Source organism: Silurus meridionalis, chromosome 17 (genome assembly GCF_014805685.1).
Source record: "Silurus meridionalis isolate SWU-2019-XX chromosome 17, ASM1480568v1, whole genome shotgun sequence".
Lineage (NCBI taxonomy): Eukaryota > Metazoa > Chordata > Actinopteri > Siluriformes > Siluridae > Silurus > Silurus meridionalis.
The window spans coordinates 20,250,030-20,268,978 of record NC_060900.1 but is presented as its reverse complement, the minus strand read 5'-3'; the positions used below and the strand labels follow the sequence as shown (position 1 = coordinate 20,268,978).

The 18,949-nt window shown below is 36.2% G+C and overlaps 2 protein-coding genes across 2 annotated transcripts in view; one reads left to right on the top strand and one right to left on the bottom strand.

Annotated features, from left to right (window-relative positions):
* slc13a3 (solute carrier family 13 member 3) overlaps positions 1 to 5,627 on the bottom strand; it is a 35,826-nt gene extending 30,199 nt beyond the window's left edge. The window contains 2 exon segments of the mRNA XM_046870720.1: positions 2,282 to 2,547; positions 4,198 to 5,627. Of these exon segments, the coding sequence (XP_046726676.1) occupies positions 2,282 to 2,547; positions 4,198 to 4,518 (587 nt within the window). The 5' untranslated portion in view covers positions 4,519 to 5,627.
* A 10,940-nt stretch (positions 5,628 to 16,567) lies between these two features.
* mc3r (melanocortin 3 receptor) lies at positions 16,568 to 17,891 on the top strand. Its single transcript, XM_046871961.1, has one exon. The coding sequence runs from the start codon at positions 16,794 to 16,796 to the stop codon at positions 17,889 to 17,891; it is 1,098 nt and encodes a 365-aa protein (XP_046727917.1). The 5' UTR covers positions 16,568 to 16,793.
* Positions 17,892 to 18,949: the final 1,058 nt, after the last annotated feature.

The window sequence follows — 18,949 nt, the reverse complement described above, 5'->3', positions numbered from 1 at the left end:
CAAAAAAAAAAAAACATAATTGTCTGCTACAAAAGTAACTGTGTCTGTGCATGTCCATAAGAAGATGAGAGGTGAAGTTTTTTTGTAAATGTTTGATTATGCAACCGGGCCACATGACTGCAAACTAGATGCAGTTCCTCTAAATTGGACTTACGTCTTGTGGACTTTTTACATGCTATATTGAATTTTCAGCCACAGTGGAACTTCCAGATTAATATCACTTCACGACATTTGCAGAACTTGTTGAATTGTGTGACATTGACAGTGTTTAGACACTGAATGTTGGAGTATTTTACTTTGTAGTGCAGGATTAGCTACAATCATTTAATATTGGAAAGAAAACAAAAAAACAGTGAAAGACTTACAATGTGTGACACAGGTCAGAATTGTACAGAGAATGTACAAAGATCATGTGCAGTTCCAGAGGTACATGAAAATCCGTCTAAATAGTATTGTGTTGTACCAGAAATAACTGTACAGGTACTTGACTTCAGGAAGTACAGGAAGACTTGAGTCATTCAAATAAGTAACAAATTTAAAGAAAATTGAGTTTTAGTAAGGCAGTGGTCTTTCACAAGCTGCTAGCTTTAAAGCACCTTGGTACTGATGTAATGATTTCTCTAATTGGGTTGAGATCTCATGACAATGTAGGCCATACCATATGATTTCCATCATATTCATCCTCATCAGACCATTTAGTGAGCCACTGTGTGCTATGAATGAGGGTGGGTCATGCTGGAATAAACTACACCCATAAGGATAGTAAGGTTCATTAACTTTGTTCTGATTTGCAGTGATTGCTTCTTTTCAAGTGGAACAATTAAACTATTCCAGCACAAGGATTCCTCAGCATAACTGAGCCACAGTTTTTTCCCTTAATTTGTTACTCAAATAAGCTGAACATAAATGACTGCAGATCTGTCTACTATCTTGCATCCACCCACATTGAACAAGAAGTGTGAGTTAATAAAAAGCATGCGCTGGTCATAGGAATTCCCAGAAAACTGCCAGAAGAAACATTACCAAATATCATAGTGTTTGCATCATGCACAATGAGCCACAGAATGTGTTCACTTGTTAATTTACCACATAATGCTACATGGTCTGTCTGCTTTGGGTTTGTGTTTCAATACACCTTTCAATGCATTAACATGGATTTGTTTATGGCTAATTCAAGTTGTCTCCTCTGACTGGCCAAATGCAGTCTGGCAGATGCATTCATTTGCATAAAGTTGACTTTTAATGAAGACATAGCACCAGTCACAAGATTGCTAGGTCGCCATTTTCCCAAACAAAAGGCATGTGAATGTTGCTGCACTTTTCATTAACTTTTTTCAATCGGAAGGTGCCACCTTTGATAAATCTTCAGTGCTACAGACAAGTATGTATTCTAATATCTATCCAAATCACAATGGGACTGTAGTTGACAGCTTCTGTGAATGATGATTCACAGTATAAAAATAATTTAGAGTTTTAAAGGAATCAAAATATGTCTTTAAGTATTGCCACCACTTCATTTGGCAAAAATCTATTTATCTAAGCCTATAAAAATGTCCTAAGCTCAGTACTATAGCTAAAAGAAAGAAAGAAAGAAAGAAAGAAAGAAAGAAAGAAAGAAAGAAAGAAAGAAAGAAAGAAAGAAAGAAAGAAAGAAAAATGCCATCACCAAATTCCTATTTTTAAGGTCAGGCATGCTGGTGGACTGTGGAGTAACCGAAAGGAGGTTATGTTGAGATTATTCATTCATTTATTCATTATTCATTCATTGATTGAAATAGATAGATAGATAGATAGATAGATAGATAGATAGATAGATAGATAGATAGATAGATAGATAGATAGATAGATAGATAGATAGATAGATAGATAGATAGATAGATAGATAGAATAAGAGTTTTGTTTCCCCTAAAGAGCTGTTACCTACATAATTTAAGTGTAATCTTGTCAGAATGAATTCTGAAATTTCAGTGCATTCTGACCTTGGATCATTATGGTCTATTTTGCTGTCCTGTAACAAGTTACCCCCTGTTACCGGATTTCATATGTAACTATGTTATGCTCCAGCAAACTGACCCCTTGCTTGCTTTTCACTTCATTCACTTTTTCCTATATTGTTTCTGTGCTATGTGCTGTATTGAAGCTGTACACACACACTGAATGTGGAATCTTATTAAAATATATAAAATGCTTAATTGAAATATACAATTTAATTGAATATACAATATACAATTTAATTTTTATAATGCAAAACTGCATTTTCATATTATACTGTAACTCTTACCAGGCTGGTTTCACGCCAACAATCTTGAGAACTCTCAGGGCAATACGTCTGTGTAAGCCCCACTCCTCTATAGCAGTAGCCATTACTAGACCACTCAGGAAGAGGAAGTTTGTCTCCACAAAGTACTGAGGACAGACCTTCTTAGAGGGTAGAATACCCATAGTGGGGAAGAGGCAGATTGGCAGCAATGCAGTAACTGATAGTGGGAGAGCTTCTGTACACCAGTATATTGCCATCAAGAGCACCACATATAGACATTTTCCCTCCTGCAGGAAAGACAGAAAAGGGATGTACAATTACAGATTTGGTAGTTGGATGGTGAAAAGGTAGATTAATGGATGGGTGGCAAAGTTTACTGTATGCCAGGTATTCACCCCCACCCTAAATTATTATCTATGTACAGTATGTTTTTGTTTTACCTATGAATCTCACCCTTACAAGTGCCTGCATAAATAATTACTACTAAGAAAATTATATATTAGAGCAAATACAAACTTTCCAGTAAGAACTACTGTCCAATAAAAGCTGTTATGTAAGGAATAATATACAGCAGTCTATGCCGTTATAAGAAATTAATTACTGCTAAGGTGATATGATGTAGCCTGAAGTTAGTTCATTTTTAATAAAACCAAATATACAAGTGTTTTATTCCACATGGCACAATTATTAATGAATGACGCATCCTTATTCCAATTCTGTTTAGTTAAAACATAAAAATACAGTTCAAGTTTACTTGGTCAACACTTAACAGTTTTAAATAACTTAAATGGATTCTGACTAGTCAAACTCTCAGCCAACGCCAGGCTTCATCTCGTTTATGGGAACACCAGGCCCGATTTAACCGACCATGTATTAGTTCTCTCTAATGGATTTGCATCAGTAATCCAACCACAACATCTTAATTGAAACTTATATTTGGAACCTCAGTTATTCTAACACTGATTAGTCTTTCTCACAGCGTTTAATTTCATGCAGATTCACTCCCCTACCATGACCTCTTAACAGATCCGCTGATCCATTGTGCTTGGGCCCTAACAAGCACAGTATGTGCTCATCTCTTACTGTGAAAAAATGGTGTGCTCCCCACTGGGATTCCACAACAATCCAAATCGGTTTATTTGGTTTTGTCAGAGGCGAATGTCCCAGACACCCAGACACCTTTAATTAGGTATCTTCAGACATATGGATGTACAAATGGAACAGTGACGGACATAACAAATTTGGTCATTGGGCAAAATTGGCTATAGCTATCCAATAGCAAGTTACTTTGTCTATTTGTTTAATTCTTGCTATTTTCCAGAACACTGATTTGATGTCTTGACAAACAAAACGTGATATTTTGCCATTTTGGTCCACATTTTATTTTTTATTTTTAATAATTATTTAAAACTAAAAAAAAAAAAAAAATAGATAGATAAATAAATGTGCAAAATCTTGACTAATACATTTCCAAATTCTGCACACTTTCAATGTTACTGTGAGAAAATTTGGAAATGTCGGAAATTGACATGTACTGAGGGACATGTTCACATGACACATTGATGGATTTGATGTAAGACTGGTCAGTCATGAAGTTTAACACAACCCTGTAGTCTATATCAGATCAAGATAATCAGATAATAGTAAAGCAAAAATACCAAGGAGCAGTCATTGGAGTTGTTTCTGAAAACCTTTGGGCCAAACTCAAAAGGAATGCCAAACAGGAACATTTTTCCTTTTTTGTTTGTCCACATCATTAGTCATTTGGTGCCTCTGGCTGTGCGCCTCCACACTGCACACTGCAAGGCCACTCAGGCAAGTACAAACTCGTGATCTCGTGTGTGCACTTGCTCTGAAAAACCCGCACTAAAATACCGGAGCAGTGAGTGTCATCTAGTGCTGTTGTGATGGCTGAGCATGAAGATTCTACGTCCTACCTTTTCTGGCAGAACGAAGAGAAGAGGAAGCAAAAGCAGTGGTGTGATGATGAGAACCAGATGTTTACGAACGAACCAGAGTTTCTTGACAATCATCAGCAGGTCCATTGCGCGAGAAACCAGGATGTGTTTCTTTTTTTTTTTTCTTCCTCCTTTCACCAAGTTCGTCGCTTTTCTACTCCAACCGATGCTCCTTCTCCACTTTTTATCACGCTTTCTTTGTTGATTTTTGAGGAACCCTGGGAGAAGATTAACTCTTGGATTACTCGTTAACTCGTCGCACGTAATAAATGATGAAACATGCTGTCGGGACACTCGCATGTACGGGTTACAGCCTCGAGCCGGGCCCCAGGAGTCAGATCAGCGTGGGAAACATCGATTATCAAAGGAAACCTAAACGTTCGTTTACATAAATGAGATTTCTATATGGCTTCTCTTTTGTTTGCCCAGGAGGGTGGATCGTGAAGAAGTATTGCGGAATGCGCACTGGTGGAGATTAAAGAGTCGTTGGGTCAAAAGCACTGAAGGATGGGCGCATCGATACTGAAACACTGTAGCTGTCTGCAAAGATCCTTTGGAGATGTTAAAGCAGAGATACAACCTAGAAAGCCCATTGATGTGATATTTAAGATTATATATAGATTAGGAACTAGTTCCTCCCTTTCCCCTTTGCCCAAATGCACACGCACACGTACACATACACGCCTCCAAGCATGCAAAGAATGACTCCAAATACCAGCACTATATTGTTATATATTTTCCAATCATGAAGCACTATTTGTTTTTATTTCACTTTCCAACACTGCAACAGTTACACACACCAAAGACAAGTTCCATATGCAAGCTGTCTTTTGGCTTTTGTTATTAGAATACTTCAGATTTCTTGCTTTTGAAATATATAAAAAAATAATAATAATAAAACAACAAAAACAATCATGCTATAGTATAAGAAAAATGAAGTTTTCCCTCCTCGAAACATTTTATTCCATCTTCCTCGGAATGTAGACTTTTTTTTTTATCTCTATATGAAGTAAAACCCGACAATCCTCCTGTTCCACTTACCCCTTTTTTGGTGGAAAGTAAAAGCTTTCATTTGTTTTAGTATAAAATTCATAAGCAGACAATTCCTCCCAGTGTGTTTTATTTCCAATGCCTTCAGAATCTTTCTTACACAGAAAAAATACATTACCATCCAATTTATTCATAAGTATTTCTGACAAGGTTTTTTTTTTGTTGTGGTAAAGATTCAGAGTTTCAAATAAATGTGTATGGTGTGTATTAGGGATATACATTAACATGATTGATAATGTGTTCTAGATACAAATACATATGAATATAAGGTGCACTTTTTTATTTTTTCAAAAAATATTTCATTGAGGCTAGAAATGTGAGCATATCATAAAAAACCTGTAAAGTGTGTGTGTGTGTGTGTGTGTGTGTGTGTGTGTGTGTGTGTGTGTGTGTGTGTGTGTGTGTGTGTGTGTGTGTGATTTATTTATTCATTCAGCTTTAGTACATCCTTGGCCAGGGTCGAAGTCTTGCACCAACCTCTTGGCCAGTATGGCAAAATGTCAGACACACCATTTGCAAGGCCAACTATGTGGGCGGTGCTTCTGGGTTTGTTTTCCAGTTTAAAGTCCTATAAAACATTAAAAATAGTGCTATCTGCAGCAATGTATGCATGCACATATACAGACATCGAAAATATTTCATTTATGAACATTATCTTCACAAACACCCCAGTAAAAGATCAGAGTTTAATAAAAGAATGCACAGTGAAGGTGCTTGTGGTAATTTAGGTGGATGTACTTTTTGTTCTTGTTTTTCTCCTTTATAATGGATATTTAGCTGTTGCACCAAAAGCTGATTAGCAATGATTCATAATAAATGTCTTAAATGGAAGGGCAAAAAAAAAAAAACCCATAACACAGCTGTATTCATGTAATAACAAGTCTGAGCAATGCTTTTTCAGGTGCAGACTGACTATAGTCCTGTTCTAAATAAACAATTTCCGTTGTGAAGCCTCAGGCTCTGTCATTATCGTTTAAACAAGTTCTGAAAGTTTTCTTTGCATAAATCCTGGTATTTTCAACAACAGAAAAAAGCAGTGAAACTGGTAGCAGAGACCAATACACTATTTCAAGTAAAAAAAAGAAAAAAAGAAAAAAGTAAAATGATGAGTTTATCTTTTAAAAGGCAATGACATCAATGTAGTCCATTAAAGAAAGAGACACACTTGATTACCTTTCTACCTAACGTTATTCCCATATAAAGTATAGCCTGAACACACATCACTATTGGATCTACTGTATTCATCAACATCAAGCTTTTCTTTAATTTCATGGTACAGCTGTGAATCAAAGAGAAACTGAGGAGCTAACTGTAAAAATATATATGTAGGATGTGAGCATATAACATTTAAAAAGTTAAAATATAATATAATATATTTATGGTATATTGTAGGTTTTTATTGTGCAGTAAATGTTCTTTGGTGGATGAAGTTCACTATTCCTGTAACTGAGTAAAGGTACAAATCCCTTGCTTAAATATTACTCAAGTTGTAGTAAATGTTTACATTTCTACTTAAGTAAAAGTACAAAACTGCTATCTTTGAAATATTCTTTAGTATCGCATGTAAAAAGAACTTGTTACCATGAAGTATATTTGATAACTTTTGCAATTTCATGTTTAATTTTCTTGCGCATTAAACCTTTTTAAAGAGAGAGTTTTCTATTGAAACAGGCACACAGTGGGAGTACCTTTTTATCATGTAACACATTTACGTATTCATTCAAAGCAAAGAGGACCAGCATTTTTCTTGTTGTTGAAATGGAGACATTTCAGAATTGACAATGTAATATATGTAAAACTAATTTAATTTAATCCTAGCTAACAGATAGGATTTCAGCAGTCACTGTGTTTCATGGCAGATCATTTACTTGTCCATTTAACAGTCCAAATGCAGACTTTTTGAGTCAAGAGAAGAAGCACAATTGTGACCTAAAGCACATTTGTTAATCACACTATACTACAATGCATTTAAAAAGATGATGTTTATATGGGAAATCCATTAAGGAAAACCTAAATATGTAAAAATATATAGAATTACATGATAAATTATTGAAAATGATATCTTGCTCTATAATCATGTAAATTTTTACATTATGGATGGGGTAGAAATAAGCTAATATACTGTAAATAGCATAAAAATGTGTTAAGTATGTAAACAATGTTAAATGTTGCTTACAAAATATATAGTCTGTTCACATACAACATAGAAAATAGAGATATAAGCCTACTTATAATTCCATTTGGATTGAGCCTGTAAATTATATATAACCCATGATTATATGGTTTGGCAGATGAATTATGGATTAAGATGTTTTTTGTTTTACAACTCAGGCCTTTCTGATCTTAGCACTCTTTCAAGACCATGGCATTTTCTTTAAATACCACACTCACAGTGAAAATGTTGAATAGCTACACAAACTGTCATCTTGCTTGTGCAATGTGGAGAGAAATAAATCAAATGAAACAAGCACAGACCTCTGTTCATGTAAATGTCAAATATGTGGTTAAAGGTTTGCATCTCTACTCCTGGGAAAAATAAATGGACCCAGTCATTAATAAAGAAAATATTAGAAGAGTAATAGTCTTTAAAGAAATGAGAAAGAATGAAACCACTACTGTAAATCTCTTCCTGCTTTATCAATCCTGGTCTCATTTATAAGATTGACATCAGGCCCTTGATAGGCTGTGACAGATAATAAAAACAATATTTTTCTGAAGATTCTTTTTTACTATGATTTTACTCTTGCATACAAGAAGTACAATTCCATGTTTCTTGCTTTTTCTCCAAATAGTTCACTACAGCAAAAGTAAACAAGCAAGTGGTAGCACAGGAGTTCTCAGGCATGCATTTGTTAAATTCTTGCAATTTTTTCTGATCATTGACTTATTGTTAAGACCATAAAATAGCTAAAGCAAATGGCCAATATTTTTACAAAATGTAAGGTGTTGTTCACAATGTTGGAGGTTCAAGCCCCAATATTGTCAAACTGACACTGTTGTGTTCTTGAGCAATACATAAACCCCTAACTGCTCCAGGGATGCAGTCATGGCCTACCCTTTGCTGTGACCCTAACTTCCTAACAAGTTGGGATATGCAAATAAAATTATTTCACTATGATATATATGTAGCAAATAAAGCCTTCTTTTCTAAAGCTTGATATTTTGAGCTTGGTCCAATTTTTCCTCAAGAGTATACACTACACATGGAATTAATGCTTGTGGATTGGCATCAATAGAAATGCAATTTGGACATCTGGACATCTGGACATTTTAACATGCTCAAACAGCACCATCTTTTGATAGAAGTCTATTTCTTTTCTCTATGAATTTTAGTTTCCTGTTAGTTGCATAATCTAGATTTACTTTTGGCAGTTCAAATTCTTGAACTTGAATTTGACGAGCATTTTGACTAAACTTACTTGATACATTCAATTAATATATATAATTTGGTCTTTCTTTCTTTCTTTCTTTCTTTCTTTCTTTCTTTCTTTCTTTCTTTCTTTCTTTCTCTCTTTAATATAGTCTGTGATCGGACACTAAATACTTCAAAACAGCCAAATGTGCACTTTTTTCTATCAGAATGCCACACTATGAAACCACTCAAAGATGTACTTGCTTATTGAAAATGAGTGGCCAAAGGTATTACAAACTTTTAACATCACTTAAACTATTATATTTGCTATAGAAAATGTCTAATTTTTAGCTCTAATCCACACCCAATATATAACCTAAATCTACAGGCTTGAGCTTATAGCAGAGATGGGAAGTACTGAAGAACAAATACTTTGTTAATGTACTTTGTATTTAATTTTCTGACAACGTTTTACTTTCACTCATTACAATTTCATGCAAAACAAATACATGTACTTTCTACTTCTTACATTTTCAAAAAAGGCTCATTACTTCAGATTTAATCTATTTGGTGACATGATCAATAGTTTTTTTTTTTTCTTTGCGTGCCATTTTCAGCCCATAAACCTATTTCTTGTCATTGCGTGGCTTTTTTAATCTATCACTGCTATATCATTTTCTGGCTCTCACACACCACAAACAAAGGCTAGTTTCCAAAGCTAACAACGAGCAAGGCAGAAGGCAACAAGAATTCTGTCTAACATGGATGAGACAGTGGGAGTCAGCGATGTAAACATGACTGAAAACAGAGACATTCTTGATCACCTGATCATCGTCTTCTTTGCCCTGTTTTTTGTATAATTATTATTCTTTTCTTTTTATAATATTTTTTTTATTTTAAATTAAGTAAAAAAGTGTAGTCAGTACTTAATCTTTTACCAGAGTATTTTAAAACATGAGTATTTGTACTTCTACTTGAAGGATGTGTGTACATTCTCTGGCTTCTAGTGATAGTTGAATAGAACACAGAGCTGCCATGCTGCCAGATATCACATAACACTTTCCATTTGTCTTAAATGCTTACCGTATATTTTAGAGAACTGTTATAAAATAAATGAATGTTACAAAGATAGATTTTCTCAAGCATGTCCTTTATGGCTCACGGCCATTAAGAATGCTGTTCTATTCAGTCTTTTGAACTCATCCTAATAATCAGTCATTTTAGAATTGAATAATATGTGAATGTAGGAGTGCAAAAAAATGTGAACTGACTGTGGCTCACCAAGGATGGCCTTGTGATTTTATAAAGGAAAAAGAAAAGTAAAAAAAAAATGATTCAGTATTTTCATATTTCTAAAAGGAAATTGCTAATTACTGTTATTGCCAATTGGTTTTAATATAATTCCTAAAGCATCACCTACACATAGGACATACAAATGTAATTTTATATAGTCCATGTGTAAAGGTTTCTTCAGATTAATTAATAATTAGTGATAAAAAAACAGAAACATCCTGGGATTCTGCTAGTTAATGAAATGATTTGGTATTAGCCATTTTCTTTCCGTAGAGTCCCTAGTGGTTCCCATTAGAAATACTTTGCAGTGTGTTTCCCATTTGATTATATGTTTGCCTAATACTAGTGTCATGTCAGGATAAAGCACAGTTCTGTAGATGTATGTGTCCAGTGCTCGCACCAGGCACACCTGGTTAAGCTTCTCTTGGTTGGAGGCCTGAAAAGGAGGAGGACAGAATGCCTGAAGCACGACTGGATGTAGGACCGCCAAGGGCACCTTGGGGACATACACTGGTCTGGGGTAGAGGAAGACACTGGCCATGCCTAGGGTGAACTCCAGACAGTAGGGGGTCATGGAAAAGGGTGTGAAGGTCCCCTACTCTCTTTAGTGAGGAAATAGTCAGTAGAAAAACTTTTGACTGTTAAAAATTTGTTAAAAAACTCAAGAGCACCTCAAGCAGGGGCTTGAATCGAGGCTTGGACAAGGCCTCCAGGACAGCTTCTCTTGGGCCCACATGAGGATCTGTCATGCCAGCTTGTAAAGGAGGCATGGTTGATGTAGGAGACCATCAATGTGTTGTCTGTACGGACCAGCACTTGGTGGTCCCTTAGGTCTGAGAGGAAATGCTTCATAAATCTAAAATGGGACGCAGCCCCCATCCTCCTTGGGAACAATGAAGTACCAGCTGTAGAACCCAGACTCTCTGTCGAACAGAGGGACCACCTCGATTGCCTGTAGGGTGAGTGGTGACACTCCATCTCTGAATTTCATGATGCCTAGCACTTGTGTTAGGCTGGGGCGGTTTTTGGGGCTGCTCTCACAACAGGTTGGCCTGATCTTTGAAACAAGAGAGGTGGAGCACAGCACACTACTCACAGGGGGAAGAAACCGCATGCTTTAGAACCCTGGTAGAAAGGGCTGAATATGGTAGGTGAGGCAGAAGAAACGGACAGGTCCGTCTCCAAACCCTCTGCCAGATTCAACTGTGAGCGCCATGACCTCAGTCACCAGAACCATGAGGAGTGGAAGCACCCTCCTCGAAGATGGACATGCGGTCGCAATGCAGGCAGCTCTGCTCCCAGAAAAGCTACACATAGCCTGAAAGCCTGCATGCCTTTATATTTTTGCTTTTCCACTTTTTTCCAATTTCTTATGAGTCCTCTGGTCTCCCTGCACCATTCGGGGTCAGATCTTACTCTACTCGGAGTGTGGCAGCCTCTAAGGTTTTGTCCTCTGGAGTTTCCCTCGAAGGAACGTCTCCAGGTTACGAATGTAACTATGATTACGTTCGTAACCTGAAGACGTTAGTTGTGTTATCACAATACAAAAAGATTTTGAGTGAAATCTATCCATCCATAATCATTAATACTGTTACAGGAACATTACCCTCTTCCAAAATATGTGTAATAAGCTCTGAAATTTAATGCAATAGATCTATATTGGTGTCTGGTTTTAGAGCCTGTTGAGTTAAAAAAAATGTTTCATAAGCACAGCATTGTGTTTCTTTGTGTGTATGTAAATAGGCATCTCTAGGTAAAACTCATATTTTATATACTGTTTTTGTTCTTTTTAATGTCTTTTGATACATTAAGCTGTCTGTGGCCTGTCTGTGTGCTCGTCATCCCTTTGAAATTGTTATGCTTTAACATGCTGTTATGCTGTTAACTGCTCACCCATGGTTGCTTGCTTCAGTCAGTAACGTAGCTAAGTAATGATTTGGTATTTATGATGGTAATTAGAAGTCATAAAATGCTGTCAGGAACTGAATTACAAGTAGCTACAAAAGACCTACACTTTAACCTTTGCTCTGATTAATTCAGCACTTGGAAAACTGTCAGTTTAATAACAATTAGAGCAGCTGTGATCTGATTATACTTTTTTAAACTGGCATCTGTTAGTATGTATGTGTTATAGGCTCCTTATGTAGCTCGGTTTCTCCTTGACAACCAGCCAGAATGACCAGCTAATAGCAAAACATCAGTGCTTGAGAAATGCGGAATGAGTTGTGAGCATGTGTGTGTGTGTGTGTGTGTGTGTGTGTGTGTGTGTGTGTGTGTGTGTGTGTGTGTGAATATGCAGGCGTGCTCGAAGCTGAAAGGCTCCAGTGGTGAAAAACATCCATTTTATCCACAGTTAATAAGTATACTTTATACAATTTTATCCTTTTGCCTTAGTTGCTTGGTGATACCAGATACATTTGAATTTCCTGTCACAATCTTAAAATGTCAAGTTCTGTATTTTTAGTCACATTCAATTCTAATGGTACATTTGTATTAAGAAGGTTTCTAAAGGTCCTTTCGCACCTATTTTTTTACTTCATACACACATTGCATCAACTAGAATTAGAGGCAGTCAGTAAATGCTAATTATGAAATAACTACACTATATAGACAAAGGTTTGTGGACACCTCAGCATAAGATTCATATGTGTTTTGAAACATTTCATTCCACATTTAGTCCCCATTTGCTGTTATCATAACCTCCAGTCTTCTAGGAAGAGCTCCAACTTTGTGGTAATAAATTGGGGATAAACCATATATGGATTGTCAGGTGTCCGAATACTTTTGTCTATTTAGTGTATCAACCGATAGTTTTAAGCATTAGCCAATTTATGATTTTTAAAATATTTTTTCTTTTTGTTTTTTTTTGTTGTTTTTTTTTTGTGCAGGGAAAATTCTATTACTGAAGCACTCTTACTCTTGCTTTTTGGTTAGATAAGTTAAAATTTGGTGCTTTCAGTACAATTCTTTCATACTGACCACTGGATGTTCAACATGGCACCTCATGACAAAGAACTTTCTGAGAATTTGAGAATTTGAATTGTTGCTCTCCACAAAGATGGCTAAGTCTATAAGAAGTTCAGTAACACCCTGAAACTGAGTTTTGGTACAGTTCATTGAGCTGTGGTTCCTTGAGAGAAACATGGATGCCAACATGTAATCTGACATTCTGAAGCAGAACATGATGCCCTCCCTTTATAGCCATAAGCCATAGTTTCACAATTTGTAAACTTAATCATGAGCTCAGTTGTGAAGATCTCCACCCAGATTTTCCTAAATTTACACCTAGCATAAAGATAAACTCATTCTGTTTCTGATGTTTTTATGCATTTTTAGAAAATAATAAAACACTACCTCCAAACAGTCACCATGAAGAACAACACTACCACTAAAATTACTAAAATTAATATTTGATGTAAAAGGATGGCGAGCCACTGAGGACAGGTTATATGTTTAAAAAATCAAATACACCTCTATGTTTACAACCCTGATTCAAGGAAAAACAACATAAAAGATTTGCAAATTTAAGTTAGTATACTACAATATAGAATTGTTTTTGTTGTTTTCCCATCATTAAAGTGACATTCAACCTTTTGGTGCGATTACAAAATAAGCAGCCAACAACCATAGTAAGAGAGGTAATAAGTTTCAAACTGAGCTCTGATTGCAATCTGCAAATCTTCAAATTGATATTTGATTGCAGTAGAAACACAATTTGTCCCTGATACTAACTGTATATTATGAGAACCAAGCAGTATAATTTGTTAAGGTGAAAACTGAACACAAATTCCTATGGTCCTGTCAAGCAGACATAAACATCAACATGATGAATAGGACATGTGGCTTTGCATGGTTAAGCGACGTACAACTGTTATCACTTAGGGTGTACTCGCTTTTGTTGCCAGCTATTTTGACAATAATGGCCGTATGCTGAGTTATTTTTAGAGGAAAGTAAATCTATACTGCTTTTTCAACCTGCACCTTGACTACTCTAAAATATATTAAAGTTTAATTTTTATATTATTGTCCATTTTAGTATCTTCTTAAGGGACTAATTTCTATAGAAATTAAACTATATATACTGTATCTTTGATTATATATATATATATATATATATATATATATATATATATATATATATATATATATATATATATAGTCTTTGATACAAATTGCCTTGACATATTGTAGTAGCATTTGCCCCCTGTCCTCTCCGTACTCTTAACTAAGTTCAAGTCAGAATGAGTTCATTTTAAATGCCAAAGCTCTACCGACAATACACATTCCTGTATTTATAAATGTACAAAAAAATTACATTATGTAACTCTATTCTTCGTGAGTGGTTTTAGCTGAGATGGGTGAGCATTTGTCCAAATTATTACCAAAAATGGCAGGTTCAAAATCTTTCAGGATTTTCAGGACATTTACAGTTGTGCCGTTTTCTTCTTTGATTTGGATTCCTAAAAGATGTTCCACAGCAATCAAGACGGTTGATGAAGAATTATGCACTGGAATGCATGTGTTGGTTTAGCGATTTCTGCATTGACACTGGGAAAATAAGCAGTGTGACATCTGATCAATAACTAGGTTGTATGCATGCAAACATTATATTGATTTCCCACACACCTGCACTCTCTCTCTCTCTCTCTCTCTCTCTCTCTCTCTCTCTCTCTCTACTCTCAGATTTCAAATAAAGCTATTAACCATTTTCAGATGCCCTGAGGATTCTCTGGTTTTATTGTACCTTCCAAAACCACGCTGGCCATGTGTAATAGCACATTATATAGCCAAAGGTATGTAAACACCAGACCATCACACTCATATGTGGGTCTTCTCAAAACCATGGAGCACATAATTGCATAAGTGCCAGGATTATGGACAGGGACTGTGTTCCCCACTAATCACTCATGCATCTTAATGTACTATGTTTTTTATGTGCACTTGTATTTATAGACTCATATTCAGGTATGTATTCATGGACTGTATTGTATTCTGATGTTTCCTTGTGTTTAGATTCATTTTTGTTTGTCAATACATTTGTATGTTAGTTAAAAAATCTATCTCCACTAGCACCCGCCTCTGCTTACTTACATGACAATAAGGTTTCTTTGTATACTGTAGCATTACAGTTTCCCTTCACTGGAATGTCAAGGATTAAACCTTTTTCAGCATGAGAATGAGTCTGTTTGTGCACTCAGCGAGGTCATGGTCAAAAGACATGGTTTGCTGATGCTGATGTGGAAGACCCCAAATGTCCTGCATTCAACCCCAGTGAATACTTTTAGAATTATTTTAAAGGCTGGCTGTGCCCAAGGCCTCCTGAAATACTCAAAGCATATATTAATTAATGAATATTTATTTTTGTAGACTGTGTAAAAAAATGCACTTCTAAAAATGTTTGTCAGGCCTGAAAGCTTTTCAGTTTGTTCAAACTTGCATTTAAGTCTGTGATATTAGTGTTTTAGGGACAGTATTATATTTTTATTCTGTCCCTTTTTTATGTTTTCTTTTGTCTGATTTTTTTTCCTTTCTTAAATATTAGACTCATTGCTTGTCTTTTAAACTGCACTTTAACCTACTGGGAATTCTGGAATTGTTTATTTGCAAAATAGCTTTGATGAAAAAATGCACTATAATAAATTTAGCAGAAGCTTTAATTTTAATAGAACATTAGGCCACAAAAACAAACTGACAAGAAATAACAAATAAATCGAAGTGAAGTAGAAAAACCACTTATTATGACCTGCATTTTTGTAGTTAAAGAAAAAAGAAAAGTGTTATGTTTTTGTATTTCTGGCAAAAAATTGTCAATAAATTTCTTTTATGTAGCTCATTTGAAATGCCACATCTCTGACGTCCCTCCTGAGCAACAAAGAAAATATTTTGTTTATTAATTTAAGTTTTTAAGCAGTTTTGATTTTCCAAAATCCAAAACAATTTATTCAATTTAGTATGTAATCTTTCAGTTTTAACTTCATCTTATTTTAATTTTAGGTGTATCTCATTTTAAGATTTTTAACTGAATCAAAAGAGGACAGCATGGTCATAATAAACATCTAATCTTTATTATTTAAACATCAACAAAATTACCAATAGCAGAGTTGGTCAAGGCTTTCATTTGTGTGTGTGTGTGTGTGTGTGTGTGTGTGTGTGTGTGTGTGTGTGTGTGTGTGTGTGTTTGTGTGGCTATTCAATAAAATCTGACTCATCATCTCCATCTGCTTAAACTGTCCTTACCTCATCCTGCAAGACCTATTAAAAGTGTGTTAAAAATGCTTGTTCCCAACATATTTTTTATACATATCTCTTACATTTTAATTTTCTCAGAACAACACACACACACACACACACACACACACACACACACACACACACACACACACACACACACGCACACACAAATAACCAAGGACAGACAAAATGCTTCTTTTTGGAAAAGTGTATACAAAGATGCAATAGACACATGCACAGGCACATCCATGCACATGGAGAAAGAGAGAAAGAAAGAGAGAGAGAGAGAGAGAGAGAGAGAGAGAGAGAGAGAGAGAGAGAGAGAGAGAGAGAGAGAGGAAGAGCATCAGGTGGAGGCAGTGTGAGTAGCAGAATCAGCCAGTGAGTCAGTTTGCTCTGAGCATCACTGAGCAGAACGAGAGGACGTGTAACTAACCTATGCACCGTTGTCTGATTTCATTCATTTAGTTTTTTTGCATTTTGGTTATAGATTTATTTTTCTGTACTGTCATCTGAGTTAAACTGATTTCTTAACCTTCTTGTTTCTTCCCCACCAACTCTTCTTCTCCATTTCACTCCACATCACTTGATTAATAGTTTTTAGCCAAAATTTTTTCTCCATATCCCAACCCTTTTTTTGTGGATACTCATGAACAGATCTTACCATCACATGCTTCTGCAGGACATCTCCCAAAGCAACCTCACAGAAGAACCAGAGAACGAGAATGGGAACACATCGCAGTGGCTGTCCAACGGTAGCATCGCTCCTCCTCCATCAGGGGCGCTGTGCCAGCAAGTTCAGATCCAGGCAGAAGTTTTCCTTGCACTTGGGATCATCAGCCTGCTGGAGAACATCCTGGTTATTTCTGCTGTGGCGAAAAACAAGAACCTCCATTCGCCTATGTACTTCTTTCTGTGCAGTCTGGCGGCGGCAGACATGCTCGTGAGTGTCTCTAATTCCCTGGAGACGATTGTGATCGCCATTCTTAGGAACAATCTGCTCAATATCAACGACTACTTTGTGCGTTTGATGGATAATATTTTCGATTCCATGATTTGCATTTCTCTGGTAGCATCCATTTGCAACCTCCTGGCTATCGCAGTTGACCGCTACGTCACCATATTTTATGCGCTACGATACCACAGCATTGTGACTGCGAGACGCGCATTAAGTGCCATCGGCACCATTTGGCTCACCTGCATCATCTGTGGCATTGTCTTCATCATATACTCAGAAAGCAAGATGGTCATCATTTGTTTAATTACAATGTTCTTCGTGATGCTGGCGCTGATGGCAACACTCTATGTGCACATGTTTCTGCTTGCCCGACTTCATGTCCAGCGCATCGCCGCGTTACCAGCTGCAGCTGCCGGTGATCCGGCGCCACGGCAACGCAGCTGCTTGAAAGGAGCGGTGACTATCAGCATCCTGTTGGGGGTGTTTGTGTGCTGCTGGGCCCCTTTTTTCCTCCACCTCATCCTCCTTGTGGCATGCCCACGCCACCCACTCTGCCTCTGTTACATGTCACACTTCACCACCTACCTGGTTCTCATCATGTGCAATTCAGTCATCGACCCCATCATCTATGCTTTCCGCAGCCTGGAGATGAGAAAGACCTTTAGGGAGATCCTCTGCTGCTTTGGCACAGGATGCCCAACTCTGGCCTGTGAGCGAGAACGAGAGATGGTGACGGAGAGACCGAGGGTGAGGCCACAGGAACAGGAGAAGGACAGTGAGACAGAGTGAGATAGAAATAGAGAATAGCAGAAACAATGGGAGTTTGAGTTTGGAGTGTCAAGCATGAAGTCAATTAAATTCAGTATGGTGTGTGTGTGTGTGTGTGTGTGTGTGTGTGTGTGTGTGTGTGTGTGTGTGTGTGTGTGTGTGTATAAAACATTTAGGTAAACTAAAAAAACTATGAGTAACTAAAATGTTTTTTTTGTTGAGGACAGTAGCATTATTATATTTTCAAAGTGAATTATTTGCAAAAATTGTAGATGCTATGTACACGTGTTCCCAGTTGTGGCAGCTTTGTAGATATGTACAGTTTATATAGGTGTCTCAGGATTCAGAAAATGATATGCACTGCAAAACTCTTAGCAAGTAGAAATATTTTGAACCTAGTCAAATTTTGCATGATTTTCCTTTAATAAGAATTAATAAACCGAGTATAAGATTATTTAACCTATTTCAGGCTAAGTATTACAGGCTTAAACCTTTTTCTAGCCATCTGTCTAAATAAGTTTGCTCAATAATTTATTTCTAGAAAATAAACTGGCAATAGAATAAGAAAACTATACATATAAAATAAGTAATGTCTAAAGATGGGTAGAATAAGCCTATATTTGGCTTAAAAAAATTGAAAGACATTATGTAGTGTTTGAAAACTATAATTAATCAAATCTTTTTCAGTTTATAGAAGACATAGATTTTTAGATGCTTCAAAAACAGCCACTAAATTTGATCAGTTCAGGAAAAATACCTTGTCATTGTTCACTGTGATCACTGTGAGTCTCACTACTGAAAAACAATTTGTACTAAATGCTAATGCAAACTATTTTTTCTGGATGATCTTGACATTTTTGATCACATAATAAAAGAATGATAAAAAAATTGTAAATAAAATAACAGTTCCTTAAGAGAGCAGTTGATGTAATGTCTTTGTGTGTGTGTGTGTGTGTATGTGTGTGTGTGTGTGTGTGTGTGTGTGTGTATATTGGGGTGGGAATCAGGTATGTATGAGTTAAAACCCGATCACTAGTTTTTCACTGTGAATTTCGAGTACATTTCTTCACAAATGTATA